Source organism: Aegilops tauschii, chromosome 7, assembly GCF_002575655.3.
Source record: "Aegilops tauschii subsp. strangulata cultivar AL8/78 chromosome 7, Aet v6.0, whole genome shotgun sequence".
Classification (NCBI taxonomy): Eukaryota; Viridiplantae; Streptophyta; class Magnoliopsida; order Poales; family Poaceae; genus Aegilops; species Aegilops tauschii.
In genome coordinates, this window is record NC_053041.3 from 64772287 (window position 1) to 64795860 (window position 23574).

Genomic DNA, 23574 nt, shown 5'->3' on the forward strand with positions numbered 1-23574 from the left:
ACTATTCCGTCACAGATTTACATGACGTGTAGAAAGACAAGTCCCATGTGGCATCTCCCGTGATCTGACGTGGCGCCAGCATGCAGATGACGTGGCGCCAGCGTGGAGCTGATGTGGCGCCAACGTGGAGCTGACGTGGCACAGTGTAAGCCGATGGCATTCGGCCCAGTGTGGTCAGGCCCATTTATTTTAGTACAGCCAGGCCTATGGGTCCATTTTACCGCAGCTGGTTGGCCCGTTCGTTTTGGTCCATAATCATTTACACTCTCGTTGGCCCATTTCCACGTGTTCAATATGCACATCAGCCCATTAAAATTATGCGGCACTTGTGTTTTTTTTAGCCAGAAAGTGTGTTTCGAGGCCCACTTTATTCGCCCCATTAGTGTTTACTCTACCCAACCCAGCCCTTCTTTGTTTCTACACAAAATGGGTTTCCAAGCCTAAGAGCTTACATCTCCAGATCCATCACAAATACATAAAAGAAGAACAACATCACAAAGCATAGTAACATTGAGCTTACATCTCCAAATCCACCAACAATGGAGCAGCAAAATGCAACCAGTTTGCATCCAACAGTGTGCAGTTTGCACAACAAAATCATTACAAAATAAGAAGGTAGGTTCTAGCAGTATATCACATTCAGATAGCTTCCATGCATCAAGTAGAGATGACGGCTGATCTTGGACAAACAACTTACCCTTGAGCTGATCTTGCTTGCAACTGACTTAGCAAAAAGTCCAGTTTTGCATCCATCTCAGCTTGCTTCTTCCTGTTCTCCTCATCTCTCTTCCTGTGCTCCTCGTCTTGCGTGGTCCTTGCTTCTTCGGACTCCTTCAACTGCTTGGTCAAGGTGTCAACAAGTGCCCAAAGCTCGACATTGCCCCTCTTTGCCAATTCTGCTTGACAGTTGCTATCGCTAGATCACGCATGGACATACTGGATCCCCACATGCTGAAGAAACCTTGGCTTCTTGGTGTGCTTAGCAAGCACTTCAGCTACAGCCTCGGTCGCGGAGTTCGATTCCTGTCCATCTTCTGTAGGCTGAGAGGCCTTGTTTTCCATCTCGGTCTAGCAATGCAAGCAACAAACATGGTTATAAGACGGCTTAAGCACAAGTAGAGAAGACAACATCAACAAGCTTACATGCATTGTCTTTGTAAGGAAAGCTATCATGCATCCTTTACAAAACACTTGTGATAACAATCAGATTAATCTTTTTTCTGTGCGGAGGTGATTCAAATTATTCATATATACTATCATCTACAACAAAGTGGACTATTTCATGATTTAACTAGAAGTGAGTAATGTTTAAATCAAATTATTTCTCGAGGTCAGTCTATAATATATATATACACACACACACACTAAAAATATAAGACACTGAGGATGGCCAAAACTACAATATATAAAGCCAAATAATAGATTAATAAAAAAATCTGTAATTTTAGGTGGCTGATTGGTCACATGTCAAAGTGATTATGCGCATTTATTGAAGACATTTCATCTAGCTATATACTAAATCAAAACTGATGTTTTTCAATCGCTTCAAAACTTATCAGTTGTATGAAAATAAAAAAGGGTACAATCATACAGGACAGGCTATTACAAGATAGTTAAGTGAACATGTTAACATTTTCAATTAAGATACACTGACATTTGATTCTCAGTTTCAATCTGGTGGAGTAACTCAAACAATATTAGTTCTAGTAAGCAAAAAGGTAAAATGATGGTTGGTAGTCTTTTGAAGTTGACTTACAATTGCAGCTTGGACAACAGCGATGTAGCTTTTCTTTTTCTTGCTGTAGTGGCACTCCTTGAACAAATCCAATGCAGTGGGTTCTTTATCTTTGTATTTGTCTCCCTGGAAACAACCAATATGAAGGCAAGGGAGCATCATACACAGTTACTACATGGACGCAACAGTTTACATGAACCTATGGTCAAGAATATTTCTCATGACAATGCACATCGAGAGCCACATGTTTGACTTACCAGATTATCACAGTGCACAGGGTAGCTGCGCGAGCCAGTGGTTTGGTGAAACTTAACTTGAGCTCGATTATTTTTGTTAGTTTCACATATCCCCTACATCAAGAGACCAAATACATGTAAGGCACAATTTCTTGATTAGCATGTAGAAGGCGAGAGATTGGTCTCGAGGAAGAAACATACCATCTTTTTGGGATCCTTCCAGCTTTCCACTAGCTCATTCCACTGCTCATCAGTCATCGAGGGGACAGGAGACGTTCTCGTCACCAAATGGAGTGGGCGAGGGTCAAAATACTCTTTCTTGAGCCTGTATCGTTGTTGGCGAGTCACACGTTTCAGCATTTCAGTACAAGCCTTCCTAACTGGCACAGCATCAATGTCCATCTGAAACTTGTTCTAGCCCGATGAAAAAACATGTGTAAGTATCATGATTGCACATAATTGACACAATAGGAAAAATTGACAGGTTGATAGCAATTTGAGGGAGAAAGGCTTGGACTTTGTACTTACACCAACTTTTCCTACAAAGTCTTGAAGATCCCATCTCGGACATGTCCATCTGGGTCCTTGTAATCCTTCCAGCGCTTAAACACAGGCATATGGTGTCTAACTGCGACGTTGCATTCAGTTGCGAACTTTGCAGCAAGAAGAGGTGCCTCCGGCCTTAACTTCCCTTCTGGAATGACAAGCGGCAGTTTGCCCTGCCGGCGTCGAGTGATCCTTTCCAGACCTTTTCCCAAATTGGGGCCCCTTTCCCTTGGCTCCTCATAGGATTGTGGACCTGAAAAAAGGTAAAATCAAGAATGGATACAATTAAACCGCAATTACACGTATAGAAGTGTACTAATAAATGGAGAACGTCGTTTCAAAATGAGTAACTATAACAAGAGGAATTAAGCTCACAAAAAAGTCAAGACAATATACTAGTAACCATATGGCAACAACAACTAAATGGAATATTGCAGTATCTGTCATGTTGGTGTGTTTCTGATTGTTACGAATGCACAGGTTAACTAGAACGGAAGACACGGTTCGAGCAGATTTCAACAAGGCAATATCTTCAACAAAGACAAAAGAAGATAAAACTAAAATCATGATAGAATCCATTGCAAGAAACACAATTTTAAATTCAGTACTATGTAAATTGTCCTTATTTAAATACTGTGATATTAAGAAATGAGCACAATGGAGTTGTCCTTGAGAATATCATCATCCCGCAGCACTGGAATGACTCATAAAAAATCATGCACACATATGGTATAAATTAAGACAGGAAGATGCATAGAACAATAGATTGAACAAGAAGTTTAACTCTAATAGATGCTAGAAAGATTCAGGTTATAACATGCCTTCGGAGTTATTGTTAGGTTGGGTTTGCTGATTTGGTTGGGCACTACCACCAGCTTCGTTCGCCATCTCATTTTCGTCATCACGATGGGCAATGAGATCAGCTCCATTGGCAATCCAGTTGTCATCGTCACAATGTCCAGGATCATCACCTTTTTAGAAAAAAGCATCCAGTGAGAGTATGTTCATCATGCAATCAGAGCTAATAGCCTAGGCTAGCAATTCAAAACAAAAAACATGATATGATAATAATATTAAGAACTTGCCTTCAACACCATCGTCATCAAAGTTGGGAACAATTTCTTCAGCTGGGCGGACACAAGCCATAGAAGCAGTTGGCTTATGGATGACACTTGGAGTCTGATGTTTAGGATCAGACATTTCCTCACTTTGAGTACCTGCATCAGCATCTTGTAATAGAGCTTTCTTCGACCTTGTGACTCGTGGATTAGTTGGGAGGTCCGCATGAACTCTCTTAGGAGGCCGAGGCTTGACTCCACCAGGGGGCATGGCAGCAGATCTTTTCTTACTTGTTTTCTGACTAGTCTTCTTACAGCCCTGATAGATATGAAAACATGGTTTAATCAACAAATAGTAACAAAATTCTGCTGCAACGGCAAACAAGCAACATATCTAAGCAATGAATGACTAGATGGAGGAAATTAGCACCTTAGAGTTTGAGCTAGCAGCAGGTGTGGACTGCAGTGCTTCTGTTTCATCTACTAAACTATCATCGGATGACTCTCCTTCACTGGTATTGTCCTCGTTAGGATGGTACTCGGCTTCAGAATCATTACTACTATGCTTGGGTTTATTTTTTTCAGGTGAAATGACAGTTTTGGCTGCAAACAATGTCGATAGTGCAGAAATTCCGAGTGCTTGCAGCCTTGAATTGTTCCTTATGCATGTTCTGATGCGCGACTCCTCCAAAGGATGTAGTGGTGCTTCTAAGATGAGTGAACACATGAGCACGAATTACTATGTGTATAATCTGTAGTTAATAACAAAGTACTATTTTTTGATTAAGTTTGTAACAATATGTGACCCAAATCTACAGTTGGCATGACAAGACCCTTTTTTCATAGGTATGACCAGAACTCTAATGGACAAGAAACGCTAGCAACTTAAATAAAACACAAGAAAAACGCTTTTACCACACACCCATTAGACATACATATGCATGAACAGAAAATAGGCAGGCGTGGGGTGGGTTAAGAAGATTATACCTGCTGTCTTGCGTCCTCGGGGTTTCTTCGCTGCAGTCTTCTTCCCCATCAGTGTGGCGCAGAGGTCCTTGAAGCGGCGCAGTATGGTCGCGGTGACGGTTTGTTCTAGGGTTTGGTGGAGTGGAGAGGAGGGGGAGGGGGTTCTTGACCGGCAGTTGAGGTGGGTAGTGACCGGCGGTGGAGGCGAAAGAAGAAGGGGAGTTGTGCTCAGCAGTGGTGCAGTGTGGTGGCATTGGCGGTGGCGGCGACGGCTTACTCTAGGGTTTGGTGGAGGCGGATGGTGGGGGAAAGGGGGTCTTGACCGGCAGTGGAAGAGCATGGTGCAGGGGAGGGAGGGGATTCGTGCTCTGCGATGGAGGTGGACGAGGAAGGGAAGGGAAGTTGGGCTCGGCGGTGGAGGAGGTGAAGTTGTGGCCGGCGGCGGAGTAGGAAGGGGAATGGGAGGGAGGGGATTTGGCGATACGCGGGGAAGGGAGGGGATTTGGCTGGTGGTGCGGTGGGGGTAGATTGTGTGTGTGTAAAATTACTAATAGGCCCTTCATCTGGTGCTGGTGGGTGAATGCATATGTGTAATTTTGGGGAACATTGCTAGGCAATAGCGTCAATTCGCGTTGTGTTGTTTTTTTCCTTGGCGCAGCCGCGCGGCTGGAGCGAAAACTGTAACCTGCGTGCGCGCGCTTTTTGCCGCCGAGCCAAATTTAGAACATTCTAGAGCATATAACACAAGTTTATTATTTATTGCTGTAATTAGTAAGACATATATTTAGTTATGCACTATTATTAGGAAATAATTACTAGAATGAGCAAGACATATGCGCCAACTTTTTTACAAACCATAGGGGAAACGATGACATAGTTTAAAAAACCGAACCGGATCGGCGGCCTCACCGGTTCGATTATCGGTTTGGATTATCGGTTTGATTTTTTAAATTATGAGCAAGGGAACTACCAACTCCAATAAACTTGGTTATAGACGCATCTCGACGTGAAAAAGCCTTTGTATCGTCGAAACGAACAACTTGTTGATTCGGCCATCTCTATCTGAGTTGATCACATGGAGGTGCAGGACGTCGATACGCGTCGACCGATGGGTGGCATGAGCTCCAGGGTGGACGGATGGAGAACTCGCGAACAGAGCGCGTGCTCTCGGAAGCTTTAAGGGGAGTCGCGTTCCCTTGAGCCTCGCAAGCGCCGGGGAGTCGATTGGAGGAATCAGACGACCATGTGACTCTGCAGGACCCGTGGACGTCCTATGAAGTTGGAAGCTTGAGCATGGATTCCTGATCAATCAATTTCTGATACGACTTCAGGCCACATCCAGCCTTGAGAACAGCTCACGCATGCTCCTCAGGGTTTCAACCAAACAACCCCTATGTATCGATTGCTACTATTTGGTTTAGGAAAGAGGGTTTCCCCCCCTCCCCCCCCCCCCCCCCCCCCCCCCCCCGCTTTATATTATAAAGCACCAACACAACATCGAAGCATCCGAAACAAACGCACGCCACACAGACCCAAGGGACATGAATGCCGGGCACCGATACACAACCTCAACAACACCCGCAGCCATGTCGCCCGAGCGTTCGTGGTTGCATGCCCGCACCACCACAATGCCGCCCGATTGCTACTATTTGGCGCAACCTTATCAGTGGATCCTATTTGTATCTTGTGCTATCGGACAGGGAAGGAAGCCTGCGACATATGCTATCGAGGAATGTGCTATTTGGCACATATTGTGCTGAATACAATTCAAATGGTAAGGGGAGTCCACTACAACCAAGTGTCTGGTTATAATAGGTCGGGCCATCTAGCTCCACCCCTCTTCGGTTTTCTGAAGCTTCCGTGGATTTTGGTTGGTTCTTTGTTTTGTTTCCTTTTTTCCTTTACGTTTTCTCATTTTTTTTTAAATTCATGAACATTTTCAAATTTGTGAACTTTTTTAATTCATGATGATTTTTAAAATTCGTGATATTTTTTTTAAATCCATGAACTTTTGAACATTATGTTTTTTTGAATCATCAAACATTTTTCCAATTCATGTACTTTTTTTAAAATTTGAGAACATTTTTAAATTTCTTAACAAATTTTTTAATCGGTGAACGTTCTAATAATTTGCGAACTTTTTACTTCAACATTTTTTGTGTACAGGCAGATGCAATAGAGGAATATCTATTGGCCCGCAGCCCATAGGGAAGCAACGTGGTGGGTTAGTGTCTCCCAACAGAAAAACACAGACGCGATGGAACAGACGCCCGCGCTAACCTGTCTGGTGGAGCGCGTCGAAGCAGGGAGTGGTCGCGCGATGGATCAGACACAGTGTCTGGTGAGTTGCGCGAGATCTCCTCCTCCTCTCTCTTTTCCTTCCCTTTCTTTCCTTCTTTTCTCTCCCAGGTCCTCACGATCTGGTGCTCTGCCCTCTCCCTGTTTCCTTCGATCCCTCTTTCCCCACGATATGGTGCCTCTTTTCTTCTTTCCTTCTCACGTGTTGGAGGGGGCAGGTGGGATGAGACCTTGGCGCCAGGGGGGTTTGAACAGTGCCGGACCCTGGGGCCGTCGGCGTCGCACCGGCCGGCACGGCAGAGCAGCTCCCATCGACTCCGGCTGGAGAGAAGTGATCGCAGGGGCGGGAGAGAGCTACAGGCGAGAGGGGTGAGCGAGTAGGGCCCTGAACTGCTCGTCGCGCTGCTAGAAACACACAGAGCGCCATTATTGCATGCCAGGTCACTGGTCACCACGCGCTCTCCCTCTCTGTGCATTAGTTCAAGCAACCGAGCGTGTCACAGTGTGCTTCTATGCTCAAATAGGGTATACAAAGAAGCTAGACGTTAATGGCTAAGGATAGCTGCACTGATGTTTTGGAAGATGGCATCTAAACTAGATACAACAAACTTGATTTTAGGCCATATTATGAACATACATGAGCCATATGAATTTCAGGAATAATTTGTGTACCTGAATAGCCAATGACAGCACACAAATGCCATCCTCACAACAGCCGGTACAGAGATAATATATTGTCAGGCAAACAAAAAGGATTACAACCACAACGATATATTGTCAGGCATACAAGAAGGATTACAACCACAACGACTTCGTTAACACACTGACAAACTATAACTCTGATACGGATCACAACAAGGATCAGCGGTCATTGGCCTATCAAGGCAAACAAAATATAACTCCAAATACAACTCTGATACGGATCACAACAAGGATCAGTGGTCACTGGCCTATCAAGGAAAACAAAATATAGATCCAGATACAACTCTGTTACGGATCACAAGAATCACCGGTCATTGCCATATCAAGGCAAACAAAATAAAACTCCAGATACTACCATTGTAGATGACAGTATTACAGAGCCAAAAGCAATGTACAGACCAACTTAAGCTTGCAGCACAACCTTTTTTCAGCATCTCCTTCTCAGCCTTGTCAGCAACGCCTGTCGAATATTTCAAAATTAGAAGTGCATTCAAACTGTACATATGCAACAAGAGACGATGTACTGAACTGAACAAACTTGTAGTGGATAAACACCTCAGTCTCCCATGTACTGTACTGAACAAGCATGTAGTGTGTAAACAGCAACAGGATATTGCAGTAGCAAAGGAAAACATTATGCAACATGAATGAAGATAGTACCTTCTACATTAAAACATCTACTCGTCATCGCTGTCGACATCCATTGTGGCACCTCCTTCGTCTTCACTGCAATACTCCAAACCTGTGTCATCTTCTTCATCTTCATCGCCACCTTCATACACTTTTGTGGTTTTTTCTTTCATCAAACGGGCAACGACATCAGCTTCAAAAGTAATACCTTGCTCATCATCTCTATGCAAAGGCTTCTCAGATGTAAGGTTAGAAACTGATGTTCTCCTACCCTCCTCTTCACAACACTCCTCCTCTTGATATGCAGGACCACTAAAAGGTACACCCTCAGTTTCACTAATATAGAACTGATGCCTATGGTCGAATGTTTGCACAACTTGCCAATTTTTCCCATACTTCGTGTCTGGCAAATAAAAGACCTTACTAGCCTGAGTAGCCAGAATCAAAGAATCATCCTTGTACCACAAACTTCCAACATGTATGCTTTTGAAAAAACCATCATTTTTAAGTTCAGTCTTCTTTCCATCAAGTTTAAACCAGTCACATTTAAACAAAACAACTGACCTATCTTCCAAGTTATAATCTAACTGAATGATCTCTTTCAAGGTTCCATAAAAATCTATGACCTTACGGTCATGTTCACATTCGGTCATGACTCCACTGTTCTGCGTCCTCTTGTTGCTATCACGAGCAATAGTGTTAAATCTAATCCCATTCACTATGCACGATGAGAATTTCCGGACTCTCCGATCAGGACCACATGCCAAGGCAAAGAGATCTTCATCTACCTCTTCGCCAACCTCATCTCGCAGCCTCATCATCTGCAACAGCACACAAACACATACATTAGAATCTGCAGTGAAATTTGACAACCAAAAATTATAACTAGATGTGAATCAAAACTAACATAGTTCCTGAACCATGTCTGGAAATTTTGTTGAAGCTCTTATCACTGTCCGGCAACCGTTTTCTCTTTAACTCATCTCTGAACATACTGTAAAATAAAACAAATTAGTCTCGAGATCACATATGTACAACACAATGCAACAAGCGCAAGTTTCAGAAGTGACAACGTACTCGATATATTTCTTAGCTTGATCACAATTGTTCAACACATACCACACCATCTGGTCAAATTCTTTTTGCTCATGCACATATTCATATTCATATCCAGAAGTAAAATTAACTCCATGCCCAAAAACATCAACACCATAGGCTTCTTCATCTGAAAAACCTATATTTCTTGGTTTCCGATTAAATATTGTTTCAACATCATCCATGTACCTGCAGCAAAATGCCAGGCATTCATCTGCAATATATGCCTCAGCAATCGAACCGTCTGGTCGCGCCCTATTCCTCACATAGCGCTCTAAAGATAAAGCCTTCTTTCAACTGGGTACATCCACCCATATTGTACGGGACTGATATGTCTCCAACGTATCTATAATTTTTGATTGCTCCATGCTATATTATCTACTGTTTTGGACATTATTGGGCTTTATTATTCACTTTTATATTAATTTTGGGACTAACCTATTAACCGGAGGCCCAGTCCAGAATTGCTGTTTTTTGCCAATTTCAGAGTTTCGCAGAAAAAGAATATCAAACGGAGTCCAAACGGAATGAAACCTTCGGGGACGTGATTTTTGGAACGAACATGATCCAGGAGACTTGGACCCTACGTCAAGCAACCAATAGGGAAGCCACGAGGTAGGGGCGCGCCCTCCACCCTCGTGGGCCCCTGTTGCTCCACCGACGTACTCCTTCCTCCTATATATACCTACGTACCCCCAAACGATCAGATACGGAACCAAAAACCTAATTCCACCGCCGCAACCTTCTGGACCCATGAGATCCCATCTTGGGGCCTGTTCCGGAGCTCCGCCGGAGGGGGCATCCATCATGGAGGGCTTCTACATCAACACCATAGCCCCTTCGATGAAGTGTGAGTAGTTTACCTTAGACCTTCGGGTCCATAATTAGTAGCTAGATGGCTTCTTCTCTCTTTTTGGATCTCAATACAATGTTCTCCCCCTCTCTCATGGAGATCTATTCGATGTAATCTTCTTTTGCGGTGTGTTTGTTGAGACCGATGAATTGTGGGTTTATGATCAAGTTTATCTATGAACAATATTTGAATCTTCTCTGAATTCTTTTATGTATGATATGTTATCTTTGCAAGTCTCTTCGAATTATCAGTTTGGTTTGGCCTACTAGATTGATCTTTCTTGCAATGGGAGAAGTGCTTAGCTTTGGGTTCAATCTTGCGGTGTCCTTTCCCAGTGACAGTAGGGGCAGCAAGGAACGTATTGTATTGTTGCCATCGAGGATAACAAGATGGGGTTTTTATCATATTGCATGAATTTATCGATCTACATCATGTCATCTTGCTTAAGGCGTTACTCTGTTTTCATGAACTTAATACTCTAGATGCATGCTGGATAGCGGTCGATGAGTGGAGTAATAGTAGTAGATGCAGGCAGGAGTCGGTCTACTTGTCTCAGACGTGATGCCTATATACATGATCATACCTAGATATTCTCATAACTATGCTCAATTCTGTCAATTGCTCAACAGTAATTCGTTCACCCACCGTAAAATACTTATGCTCTTGAGAGAAGCCACTAGTGAAACCTATGGCCCCCGGGTCTATCTTCATCATATTAATCTTCCAATACTTAGTTATTTCCTTTGCTTTTTATTTTACTTTGCATCTTTATCACAAAAATACCAAAATATTATCCTATCATATCTATCAGATCTCACTCTCGTAAGTGACCGTGAAGGGATTGACAACCCCCTTATCGCGTTGGTTGCGAGGATTTATTTGTTTTGTGTAGGTACGAGGGACTCGCGCGTAGCCTCCTACTGGATTGATACCTTGGTTCTCAAAAACTGAGGGAAATACTTACGCTACTTTGTTGCATCACCCTTTCCTCTTCAAGGGAAAACCAACACAGTGCTCAAGAGGTAGCAAGAAGGATTTCTGGCACCGTTGCCGGGGAGGTCTACGCAAAAGTCAACGTACGAAGTACCCATCACAATCCCTTATCTCCCACATTACATTATTTGCCATTTGCCTCTCGTTTTCCTCTCCCCCACTTCACCCTTGCCGCTTTATTCACCCTCTCTTTTTCGTTCGCCTCTTTTTCGCTTGCTTTTTGTTTGCTCGTGTGTTGGATTGCTTGTTTGTCACGATGGCTCAAGATAATACCAAATTATGTGACTTTACCAATACCAACAATAATGATTTCCTTAGCACTCCGATTGCTCCTCTTGTCGATACTGAATCTTGTGAAATCAATGCTGCTTTGTTGAATCTTGTCATGAAACATCAATTCGCCGGCCTTCCTAGTGAAGATGCCGCTACTCATCTAAATAGCTTCGTTGATTTGTGTGATATGCAAAAGAAGAAAGATGTTGACAATGATATTGTTAAATTAAAGCTATTTCCTTTTTCGCTTAGAGATCGTGCTAAAGCTTGGTTTTCATCTTTGCCTAAAAATAGTATTGATTCTTGGAACAAGTGCAAAGATGCTTTTATCTCTTAAGTATTTTCCTCCCGCTAAGATCATCTCTCTTAGAAACGATATTATGAATTTTAAGCAACTTGATCATGAACATGTTGCACAAGCTTGGGAGAGGATGAAATTAATGATACGTAATTGCCCTACTCATGGTTTGAATTTATGGATGATTATACAAAAGAATTATGCCGGATTGAATTTTGCTTCTAGAAATCTTTTAGATTCGGCCGCGGGAGGCACATTTATGGAAATCACTTTAGGAGAAGCTACTAAACTCCTAGATAATATTATGGTTAATTATTCTCAATGGCACACTGAAAGATCTACTAATAAAAAAGTGCATGCAATAGAAGAAATTAATGTTTTGAGTGGAAAGATGGATGAACTTATGAAACTATTTGCTACTAAGAGTGTTTTGTCTGATCCTAATGATATGCCTTTGTCTACTTTGATTGAGAATAATAATGAATCTATGGATGTGAATTTTGTTGGTAGGAATAATTTTGGTAACAACGCGTATAGAGGAAACTTTAATCCCAGGCCTTATCCTAGCAATTCCTCTAATAATTATGGTAATTCCTACAACAACTCTTATGGAAATTTTAATAAGATGCCCTCTGAATTTAAAACTAGTGTTAAAGAGTTTATGAATTCGCAAAAGAATTTCAATGCTTTGCTTGAAGAGAAATTGCTTAAAGTTGATGAATTGGCTAGGAACGTTGATAGAATTTCTCTTGATGTTGATTATTTAAAGCTTAGATCTATTCCTCCTAAGCATGATATCAATGAGTCTCTCAAAGCCATGAGAATTTCCATTGATGAGTGCAAAGAAAGAACCGCTAGAATGCGTGCTAAGAAAGATTGCTTTATGAAAGCGTGTTCTTCAAATTTCTATGAAAATAAAGATGAAGATCTAAAAGTTATTGATGTGTCCCCTATTAAATCTTTGTTTTGCAATATGAATCTTGAAGGCGTTCCAAAAATTCGGAGTTTTTAGATCTTGATGCTAAAATTGACAAAAGTGGGATTGAAGAAATCAAAACCCTAGATGTTAAACCCACTATTTTGGATTTCAAGGAATTTAATTATGAAAATTGCTCTTTGATAGATTGTATTTCCTTGTTGCAATCCATGCTAAATTCTCCTCATGCTTATAGTCAAAATAAAGCGTTTACTAAACATATTGTTGATGCCTTGATGCAATCTTATGAATAAAAGCTTGAGTTGGAAGTTTCTATTCCTAGAAAACTTGATGATGAGTGGGAACCTACTATTAAAATTAAGATTAAGGATCATGATTTCTATGCTTTATGTGATTTGGGTGCTAGTGTTTCCAGTACTCCCAAAACTTTGTGCGATTTGCTAGATTTCCGTGATTTTGATGATTGCTCTCTAAACATACACCTTGCGGATTCCACTATTAAGAAACCTATGGGAAGAATTAATGATGTTCTTATTGTTGCAAATAGGAATTATGTGCCCGTAGATTTTATCGTTCTTGATATAGATTGCAATCATTCATGTCCTATTATTCTTGGTAGACCTTTCCTTAGAACGACTGGTGCCATTATTGATATGAAGGAAGGGAATATTAGATTCCAATTTCCATTAAAAAAGGCATGGAACACTTCCCTAGGAAGAAAATAAAATTACCATATAAATCTATCATGATAGCCACTTATGGATTGCCTACCAAAGATGGCAATATCTAGATCTATCCTTGCTTTTATGCCTAGCTAGGGGCGTTAAACGATAGCGCTTGTTGGGAGGCAACCCAATTTTATTTTTAGTTTTTTGCTTTTTGCTTCTGTTTAGGAATAAATATTTGTTCTAGCCTCTGGTTAGATGTGTTTTTATGTTTTAATTAGTGTTTGTGCCAAGTTAAACCTATAGGATCTTCTTGGATGATAGTTATTTGATCTTGCAGAAATTGCCAGAAACTTTCTGTTCACGAAAATAATTGTTAAAAATCACCAAAACGTGATAAAAGAGTGATTCCAATTTCTTCTGGTCAATAAACAAATTTTCCAGGTCGTCCTATTTTTTCTGATTTTTTGGAGTTCCAGAAGTTTGCGTTAGTTACAGATTGCTACAGACTGTTCTGTTTTTGACAGATTCTGTTTTTCGTGTGTTGTTTGCTTATTTTGATGAATCTATGGCTAGTAAAATAGTTTATAAACCATAGAGAAGTTGGAATACAGTAGGTTTAACACCAATATAAATAAAGAATAAGTTCATTACAGTACCTTGAAGTGGTCTTTTGTTTTCTTTCGCTAACGGAGCTCACGAGATTTTCTGTTATGTTTTGTGTTGTGAAGTTTTCAAGTTTTGGGTGAAAGATTTTGATGGATTATGGAACAAGGAGTGGCAAGAGCCTAAGCTTGGGGATGCCCATGGCACCCCCAAGATAGTCTAAGGACACCATAAAGCCAAAGCTTGGGGATGCCCCAGAAGGCAGCCCCTCTTTCGTCTACTTCCATCGGTAACTTTACTTGGAGCTTTATTTTTATTCACCACATGATATGTGTTTTGCTTGGAGCGTCTTGTATGATTTGAGTCTTTGCTTTTTAGATTACCACAATCATCCTTTCTGTACACACCTTTTGAGAGAGCCATACATGATTGGGAATTTGTTAGAATACTCTATGTGCTTCGCTTATATCTTTTGAGTTATATAGTTTTGCTCCAGTACTTCACTTATATCTTTTAGAGCACGGTGGTGGATTTGTTTTATAGAAACTATTAATCTCTCATGCTTCACTTAGATTATTTTGAGAGTCTTAAATAGCATGGTAATTGCTTGAATAATCCTAATATGCTTGGTATTCAAGATTAGTAAAAACTTTCTTATGAGTGTGTTGAATACTAAGAAAAGTTTGATGCTTGATAATTGTTTTGATATATGAAGATGGTGATATTAGAGTCATGATAGTTGAGTAGTTGTGAATTTGAGAAATACTTGTGTTAAAGTTTGTGATTCCCGTAGCATGCACGTATGGTGAACCGTTATGTGATGAAGTCGGAGCATGATTTATTTATTTATTGTCTTCCTTATGAGTGGCGGTCGGGGACGAGCGATGGTCTTTTCCTACCAATCTATCCCCCTAGGAGCATGCGTGTAATACTTTGCTTTGATAACTTGTAGATTTTTGCAATAAGTATATGAGTTCTTTATGACTAATGTCGAGTCCATGAATTATACGCACCCTTCTTCCTTCCACCATTGCTAGCCTCTCTAATACCGCGCACTTTTCGCCGGTATCATACACACACCATAAATCTTCCTCAAAACAGCCACCATACCTACCTATCATGGCATTTCCATAGCCATTCCGAGATATATTGCCATGCAACTTTCCACTGTTCCGTTTATTATGACACGCTCCATCATTGTCATATTGCTTTGCATGATCATGTAGTTGACATCGTATTTGTGGCAAAGACACCGTTCATAATTCTTTCATACATGTCACTCTTGATTCATTGCATATCCCGGTACACCGCCGGAGGCATTCATATAGAGTCATATTTTGTTCTAAGTATCGAGTTGTAATTGTTGAGTTGTAAGAAAATAGAAGTGCGATGATCTTCATTTTTAGAGCATTGTCCCAAGTGAGGAAAGGATGATGGAGATTATGATTCCCCCACAAGTCGGGATGAGACTCCGGACGAAAAATAAAAAAAAGGGAGAAAAGAGGCCATAAAAAAAGAGAAAATGCCCAAATAAAAAAATGAGAGAAAAAGAGAGAAGGGACAATGTTACTATCCTTTTACCACAATTGTGCTTCAAAGTAGCACCATGATCTTCATGATAGAGAGTCTCTCATTTTGTCACTTTCATATACTAGTGGGAATTTTTTCATTATAGAACTTGGCTTGTATATTCCAATGATGGGCTTCCTCAAAATGCCCTAGGTCTTCGTGAGCAAGCGAGTTGGATGCACACCCACTTAGTTTCTTTTGTTGAGCTTTCATATACTTATAGCTCTAGTGCATCCGTTACATGGCAATCCCTACTCACTCACATTGATATCTATTGATGGGCATCTCCATATCCCGTTCATACGCCTAGTTGATGTGAGACTATCTTCTCCCTTTTTGTCTTCTCCACAACCACCATTCTATTCCACATATAGTGCTATGTCCATGGCTCACGCTCATGTATTGCGTGAAGATTGAAAAAGTTTGACAACGTCAAAAGTATGAAACAATTGTTTGGCTTGTCATCGGGGTTGTGTATGATTTAAATACTTTGTGTGGTGAAGATAGAGCATAGCCAGACTATATGATTTTGTAGGGATAACTTTCTTTGGCCATGTTATTTTGAGAAGACATGATTGCTTAGTTAGTATGCTTGAAGTATTATTATTTTTATGTCAATATGAACTTTTGTCTTGAATCTTTCGGATTTGAATATTTTGTAGGGATAACTTTTGTCTTGAATCTTTCGGACAAAATAAGAAGAATTACATTGAAATTATGCCAAGTAGCACTCCGCATCAAAAATTCTGTTTTTATCATTTACCTACTCGAGGACGAGCAGGAATTAAGCTTGGGGATGCTTGATACGTCTCCAACGTATCTATAATTTTTGATTGCTCCATGCTATATTATCTACTGTTTTGGACATTATTGGGCTTTATTATTCACTTTTATATTATTTTTGGGACTAACCTATTAACCGGCGGCCCAGCCCAGAATTGCTGTTTTCTGCCTATTTCAGAGTTTCGCAGAAAAAGAATATCAAACGGAGTCCAAACGGAATGAAACCTTCGGGAACGTGATTTTTGGAACGAACATGATCCAGGAGACTTGGACCCTATGTCAAGCAACCAACAGGGAGGCCACGAGGTAGGGGCGTGCCTACCCCCCTAGGGCGCGCCCTCCACCCTCGTGGGCCCCCTGTTGCTCCACCGACGTACTCCTTCCTCCTATATATACCTACGTACCCCCAAACGATCAGATACGGAGCCAAAAACCTAATTCCACTACCGCAACCTTCTGTACCCACGAGATCCCATCTTGGGGCCTGTTCCGGAGCTCCGCCGGAGGGGGCATCCATCATGGAGGGCTTCTACATCAACACCATAGCCCCTCCGATGAAGTGTGACTAGTTTACCTTAGACCTTCGGGTCCATAGTTAGTAGCTAGATGGCTTCTTCTCTCTTTTTGGATCTCAATACAATGTTCTCCCCCTCTCTCGTGGAGATCTATTCGATGTAATCTTGTTTTGCGGTGTGTTTGTTGAGACCGATGAATTGTGGGTTTATGATCAAGTTTATCTATGAACAATATTTGAATCTTCTCTGAATTCTTTTATGTATGATTGGTTATCTTTGCAAGTCTCTTCGAATTATCAGTTTGGTTTGGCCTACTAGATTGATCTTTCTTGCAATGGGAGAAGTGCTTAGCTTTGGGTTCAATCTTACGGTGTCCTTACCAAGTGACAGTAGGGGCAGCAAGGCACGTATTGTATTATTGCCATCGAGGATAACAAGATGGGGTTTTTATCATACTGCATGAATTTATCCCTCTACATCATGTCATCTTGCTTAAGGCGTTACTCTGTTTTCATGAACTTAATACTCTAGATGCATGCTGGATAGCGGTCGATGAGTGGAGTAATAGTAGTAGATGCAGGCAGGAGTCGGTCTACTTGTCTCAGACGTGATGCCTATATAGATGATCATACCTAGATATTCTCATAACTATGCTCAATTCTGTCAATTGCTCAACAGTAATTCGTTCACCCACCGTAAAATACTTATGCTCTTGAGAGAAGCCACTAGTGAAACCTATGGCCCCGGGGTCTATCTTCATCATATTAATCTTCCAATACTTAGTTATTTCCTTTGCTTTTTATTTTACTTTGCATCTTTATCACAAAAATACCAAAAATATTATCCTATCATATCTATCAGATCTCACTCTCGTAAGTGACCGTGAAGGGATTGACAACCCCCTTATCGCGTTGGTTGCGAGGATTTATTTGTTTTGTGTAGGTACGAGGGACTCGCGCGTAGCCTCCTACTGGATTGATACCTTGGTTCTCAAAAACTGAGGGAAATACTTACGCTACTTTGCTGCATCACCCTTTCCTCTTCAAGGGAAAACCAACACAGTGCTCAAGAGGTAGCAGGGACCTCGAAGCAATGCCTCTTTAGGTAATGTACGGCAAGGTGCACCATCACATCAAAGAATGCAGGTGGGAAAATTTTCTCAAGCTTGCACAAAATTACAGGGATTTCCTTCTTCATTTCGGCCAAGACATCCCTATTAAGAGTTTTGCTGCACAGTTCTCTGAAAAAATTGCCTAACTCAGCTATTGCTTGATATATATCACTGTCCAAAAGTCCTCTCATGCCGGCAGGTAAGATTCTCTGCAGAAGAATGTGACAATCATGTGTTTTCAGGCCTTGTACCTTGGTTCCATCAGCACTTGTGCATCTTGAGATGTTGGAAGCAAACCCATCTGGAAACTTTAACTCTCGTAAAAATTGACAAAATGCAACCACTTGTTCTTTGGACAAGGTATATCGGGCCCGAGGCATCACATATGAGTCTCCCTCCTTCCTCAATTGCAACTCCTCTTTAATATTCAAATCTTTGAGATCAATCCTAGCATTAAGTGTGTCCTTTGTCTTACCCTCCAGATTCAGAATTGTCCCAATGAGGTTTTCACAAATGTTTTTCTCAATATGCATGACATCAAGATTGTGTCTCAGCTTCAACTTTGCCCAATACTTCAAATCCCACAAACAAACCCTGCGGCCCCAAATTGGCACATGATCCTTCTTGCTGCCCAAGTCAGAACACTTCCTTTTCCTACTTTCTTGTTGTATCCCAGGTCTAACCTTCTCCAATTCTGCTTGCAACTCTTTCTCAGAGAATTTACCTGGCTCATCATTACTTTCATGAAGACCAACAAATTCATTGTTTCTCCGCAAACGATGACCCCTTGGAAGGAAACGATAGTGACCAATATATCCAATTTTACTCCTTAGGCTGTAAGAAAGAGGGTGTTTGTCACAATGAATACATGCAAAATAGCCTCTTGTGGTACGCCCTGAAAGAGTGCTCAGAGCTGGGTAATCGTGAATGCACCATAGAACTTCAGCATGAAGATCAAACATTTTTCCACGAAGAGCATCATATGTACGCACACCCTCCCAGAGCACAAGTAATTCTTCTACAAGTGGTTGTAGAAAGACATCGAAGTGCTTACCAGATGATTTGGGACCTGGAATCAGCAGAGCCATCATAAAATTTGAATTATCCATGCATGCCCAAGGTGGAAGGTTGTATGGTATAACAAATACAGGCCACATACTATAGGTTGTGTTAAAATTTCCAAAAGGATTGAACCCATCAGTGGCAATGCCAAGCCTAAAGTTTCTGGCATCTTTTGCAAATTCTGGAAATTTTTCATCAAAATCTTTCCACGCATCACCATCTTTTGGATGACTCAGTTGCTTCTCATTAGGCTGCCTCTTTAGCTCATGCCATTGTGCTTCTTCTGCACCTTTTTTGGAAAGAAACATCCTCTTTAGCCTAGGCAGCAATGGAAAATGCCTCAACACTTTCTGTGGAATCTTCTTTCTAGCAGGGTCTTTCCACCTTGACAGTCCACAAACTGGGCAGTTGTCATGATTGGCATATTGCTTTCTGAACAGAATGCAATTATTGAAGCACACATGTATAGACTCATACCCAAGGCCTAATTCCTTTAGAAGATTCTTTGCTTCCTTATACGATTTTGGGAGCGTATTGGGTTTAGGGAATGCTTGAGCTAATAGCTTCAAAATTTCAGTAAATGCACTATTCGGGATCCTATGGTATGACTTCAAGTGAAGAAGCTTTACCACGAAGGAGAACCTTGAAAACTTGGTACAACCGTGATAAAGCTGCCGTTTTGCCTCCTTCATCACATTCTTCAAAAAAGACTCGTTCTCATAAGGGTTTCCACCATTGTTAGCATCTTGATTTTCAGTTTCACTCTGAGCTTGTTCTACTGCTGTGCGTAGGTCTTCAAACATCTCTTCAAACCGGTCAGCGCCATTGTCACCATCCTCGGTATCATGCACATCAACACGATGTTCAATAACATCTACATCAAAGTCTTCTCCATGATATATCCAGCGAGTATACGTACTTTCCATGCCATACGTCAGTATGTGCGTGTTCGCAACGGTCTGATGCTGGTAGTGATGATTAAGGCATTTTCTACATGGGCAGAATATTTTATCATCCTCGCTGAATTTCTCTTGAATGAAGTTCATAAATTCTTTGACACCTTCGATGTACTCACGGGAAAACAATGTACCATGAATCCAACGTCTATCCATCTACATTGCAGAAAAAGAACCAACTCAATCAAAGGTTTACCCCGGCCATCAAATTAACATGTACAGTATAGCAAACTAGAATATGTTCAGATTTAAAATTATACTCTTTCGCACTATAGTGAACACAGTTCATCAAAAGATTTTTTTTCTTTTGCTGTGACAAAGGAACATACACCACTTGACAATATTTCACTGATTATTCGAAATTAATGTACATTGTTCAAGTATCACATCCATGGTGTCATGAAAACAAGGAAAATGGAACTAAAATCCCAAATGCTAACTACACTGAGATAATATTTTCTGAATATGTATCTGGACATCCCCACTGTCTCGTTAGTGCTGGACATAATACTAGGGACTCACCTGAGTGGTGGTAACCAAGAAGGCAGTCGTGGGAGCCGACACCAAGATTATGGGGTGACAACCCCACTGTCTCATTATACACAAGGAAGTGCACCACCGCAGCCGAAGATCACGACGACAACCATCATATGGCGGCAACAACAGCTGATCTCTCGGCGCAAAAAATAGACAAGATTAATTAATGGCCAAGTAATAAGTATAACCCCAAAAAAGAAACCCATAAATTTGTGTGTGAATTATTGCATTTTGCATTCTTAATGGTAAGTATGATAAGAGCACACACAAAATCCGGCATTTGTTATGAAAATATTTTGCTTGCCCATAGTACAACGTTTCTGAAGAAGTCAACATGATAGTGTGCATGGAAGATTTTAGTATATTACAACATCATAAACAGAGGATGTGTAATAGTGCAAAAACATGTTCGATCAATTCTCGCTTAACCTATTAGTAAAATCTATTCTTGGCATCCTGCAGTAGGATGTAGCAACATCTCTACAGCCCCATCAACATCATTCAGTTTAGTGTGAATTTAAGTAAGCGTCTAACTTCAGCATATAAAATTGTACCCCAGTGTACTGAGCCAGTGAACTAAATGGGCTTAGTTGTTAACTGTATGTGCCACTCCATCAGTGAGAAAATTCAGTAAACTGACTGGTATAGTTCTGAAATTCAATTAGCTTAGTGAGTTGTGGTTTGTTTTAAAACTGGGATGTCAACAGATAACTTAGCTTCTACTTAAGCCATTAGGCTAATGGATCGCTTAAATCTTTGTAATCGATCTTCACATATGATACGTCTCCGTCGTATCTACTTTTCCAAACACTTTTGCCGTTGTTTTGGACTATAACTTGCATGATTTGAATGGAACTAACCCGGACTGACGCTGTTTTCAGCAGACTTTCCATGGTGTTATTTATGTGCAGAAACAAAAGTTCTCGGAATGACCTGAAACTCCATGGAACATCTATTTGGAAAATAAGAAAAATACCGGAAGAAAAATCCATGTCAGGGGGCCCACACCCTGCCCACGAGGGTGGGGGCGCGCCTGCCCCCCTAGGGCGCGCCCCCTACCTCGTGGGCCCCCTGACGCTCCACCGACCTCAACTCCAACTCCATATATTCACTTTCGAGGAGAAAAAAATCAGAGAGAAGGATTCATCGCGTTTTCCTATACAGAGTCGCCGCCAAGCCCTAAAACATCTCGGGAGGGCTGATCTGGAGTCCGTTCGGGGCTCCGGAGAGGGGGATTCGTCGCCCTCGTCATCATCAACCATCCTCCATCACCAATTTCATGATGCTCACCGCCGTGCGTGAGTAATTCCATCGTAGGCTTGCTGGACGGTGATGGGTTGGATGAGATCTATCATGTAATCGAGTTAGTTTTGTTAGGGTTTGATCCCTAGTATCCACTATGTTCTGAGATTGATGTTGCTATGACTTTGCTATGCTTAATGCTTGTCACTAGGGCCCGAGTGCCATGATTTCAGATCTAAACCTATTATGTTTTCATGAATATATGTGAGTTCTTGATCCTATCTTGTGAGTCTATAGTCACCTACTATGTGTTATGATCCGGCAACCCCAAAATGACAATAATCGGGACCACTCCCGGTGATGACCGTAGTTTGAGGAGTTCATGTATTCACTATGTGTTAATGCTTTGGTCTGGTACTCTATTAAAAGGAGGCCTTAATATCCCTTAGTTTCCATTAGGACCCCGCTGCCACGGGAGGGTAGGACAAAAGATGTCATGCAAGTTCTTTTCCATAAGCACGTATGACTATATTCGGAATACATGCCTACATTACATTGATGAATTGGAGCTAGTTCCGTGTCACCCTATGTTATGATTGTTACATGATGAACTGCATCCAGCATAATTCTCCATCACCGATCCAATGCCTACGAGCTTTTCACATATTGTTCTTCGCTTATTTACTTTTCCGTTGCTACTGTTACAATCACTACAAAACACCAAAAATATAACTTTTGCTATCGTTACCGTTACTTCCATATTACTCTGCTACTAAATACTTTGCTGTAGATACTAAATTATCCAGGTGTGGTTGAATTGACAACTCAACTGCTAATACTTGAGAATATTCTTTGGCTCCCCTTGTGTCGAATCAATAAATTTGGGTTGAATACTCTACCCTCGAAAACTGTTGCGATCCCCTATACTTATGGGTTATCAAGACTATTTTCTGGCGGCGTTGCCGGGGAGCATAGCTCTATTCTTTGAGTCACTTGGGATTTATATCTGCTGGTCACTATGAAGAAGTTGAAAGACGCTAAGACAACAATTTATCCCTCAACTACGAGGGGAGGTAAGGAACTGCCATCCAGCTCTGCACTTGATTCACCTTCTGTTTTGAGTAAGCTTGCGACACCTAAACCTGCTTCTGCTATTCGTTCTGATATGTCGCATGTTATTGATGATGCCACTTCTGCTATGCATGATACTTATGATGAAACTACTTCTATGCTTGATACTACTGTGCCACTTAGTAAATTTCTTGATGAACAAATTGCTAGGGTTAGAGAGAAAGAAATTATTGAAACTAATTATATTGATGAAAGTGATGATGAAGACTTGCCTGTTATTCCTGAGGGTTATGTTTTTGATAAAGAAGCTACTTTAGCTATTTTAGCTTGCAAAGATAGATATGAACTCAAGAGGTTATTAGCTAAATGGAAGCAACAATCTCTTAATGATAGAATGAAACTGGACCCTGCTTTTGCTACTTGACCTGTCTGTGTTACTGATAAGGATTATGAATTCTCTGTTGATCCTGATATAATTACTTTGGTTGAATCTGATCCTTTTTGATGGCTATGAATCTGAAATTGTTGTGGCTCATCTTACTAAATTAAATGATATAGCCACCCTGTTCACTAATGATGAGAAATCTCGCTACCTATATATCCTTAAAATATTTCCGTTCTCATTAAAGGGTGATGCTAAGATATGGTTTAATTCTCTTGATCCTGTTCTGTGCGTAGTCCCCAGGATATGATTTATTACTTCTCTGCTAAATATTTGCCTGCTCATAAGAAACAAGCTGCTTTGAGGGAAATATACAATTTTGTGCAAATTGAAGAAGAGAGTCTCCCACAAGCTTGGGGGAGGCTTCTCAAGTTACTTAATGCTTTGCCTGATCA

The 23574-nt window shown here is 41.1% G+C and overlaps 2 protein-coding genes and 1 long non-coding RNA gene across 3 annotated transcripts; all 3 read right to left on the bottom strand.

Moving 5' to 3' along the window:
* Positions 1-309: 309 nt before the first annotated feature.
* On the bottom strand, positions 310-2785 carry LOC123494745 (uncharacterized). The gene is made up of 5 exons (XM_045230998.2): positions 2500-2785; positions 2173-2385; positions 1993-2085; positions 1757-1861; positions 310-1068 (listed from the first exon to the last, which is right to left on the bottom strand). Exons 2-5 carry the CDS (start codon positions 2371-2373, stop codon positions 922-924), a joined length of 546 nt encoding a protein of 181 aa, XP_045086933.1. The 5' UTR covers positions 2374-2385; positions 2500-2785; the 3' UTR covers positions 310-921.
* Positions 2786-7852: 5067 nt separating this feature from the next.
* LOC141026572 (uncharacterized) lies at positions 7853-9510 on the bottom strand. The gene is made up of 3 exons (XR_012188859.1): positions 9249-9510; positions 8202-9165; positions 7853-8001 (listed from the first exon to the last, which is right to left on the bottom strand). It is a non-coding gene; the product is annotated as an uncharacterized lncRNA (long non-coding RNA).
* An 8313-nt stretch (positions 9511-17823) lies between these two features.
* LOC120968676 (uncharacterized) lies at positions 17824-20386 on the bottom strand. Its single transcript, XM_073503675.1, has one exon. The coding sequence runs from the start codon at positions 20041-20043 to the stop codon at positions 17824-17826; it is 2220 nt and encodes a 739-aa protein (XP_073359776.1). The 5' UTR covers positions 20044-20386.
* Between the last annotated feature and the right edge of the window lie 3188 nt (positions 20387-23574).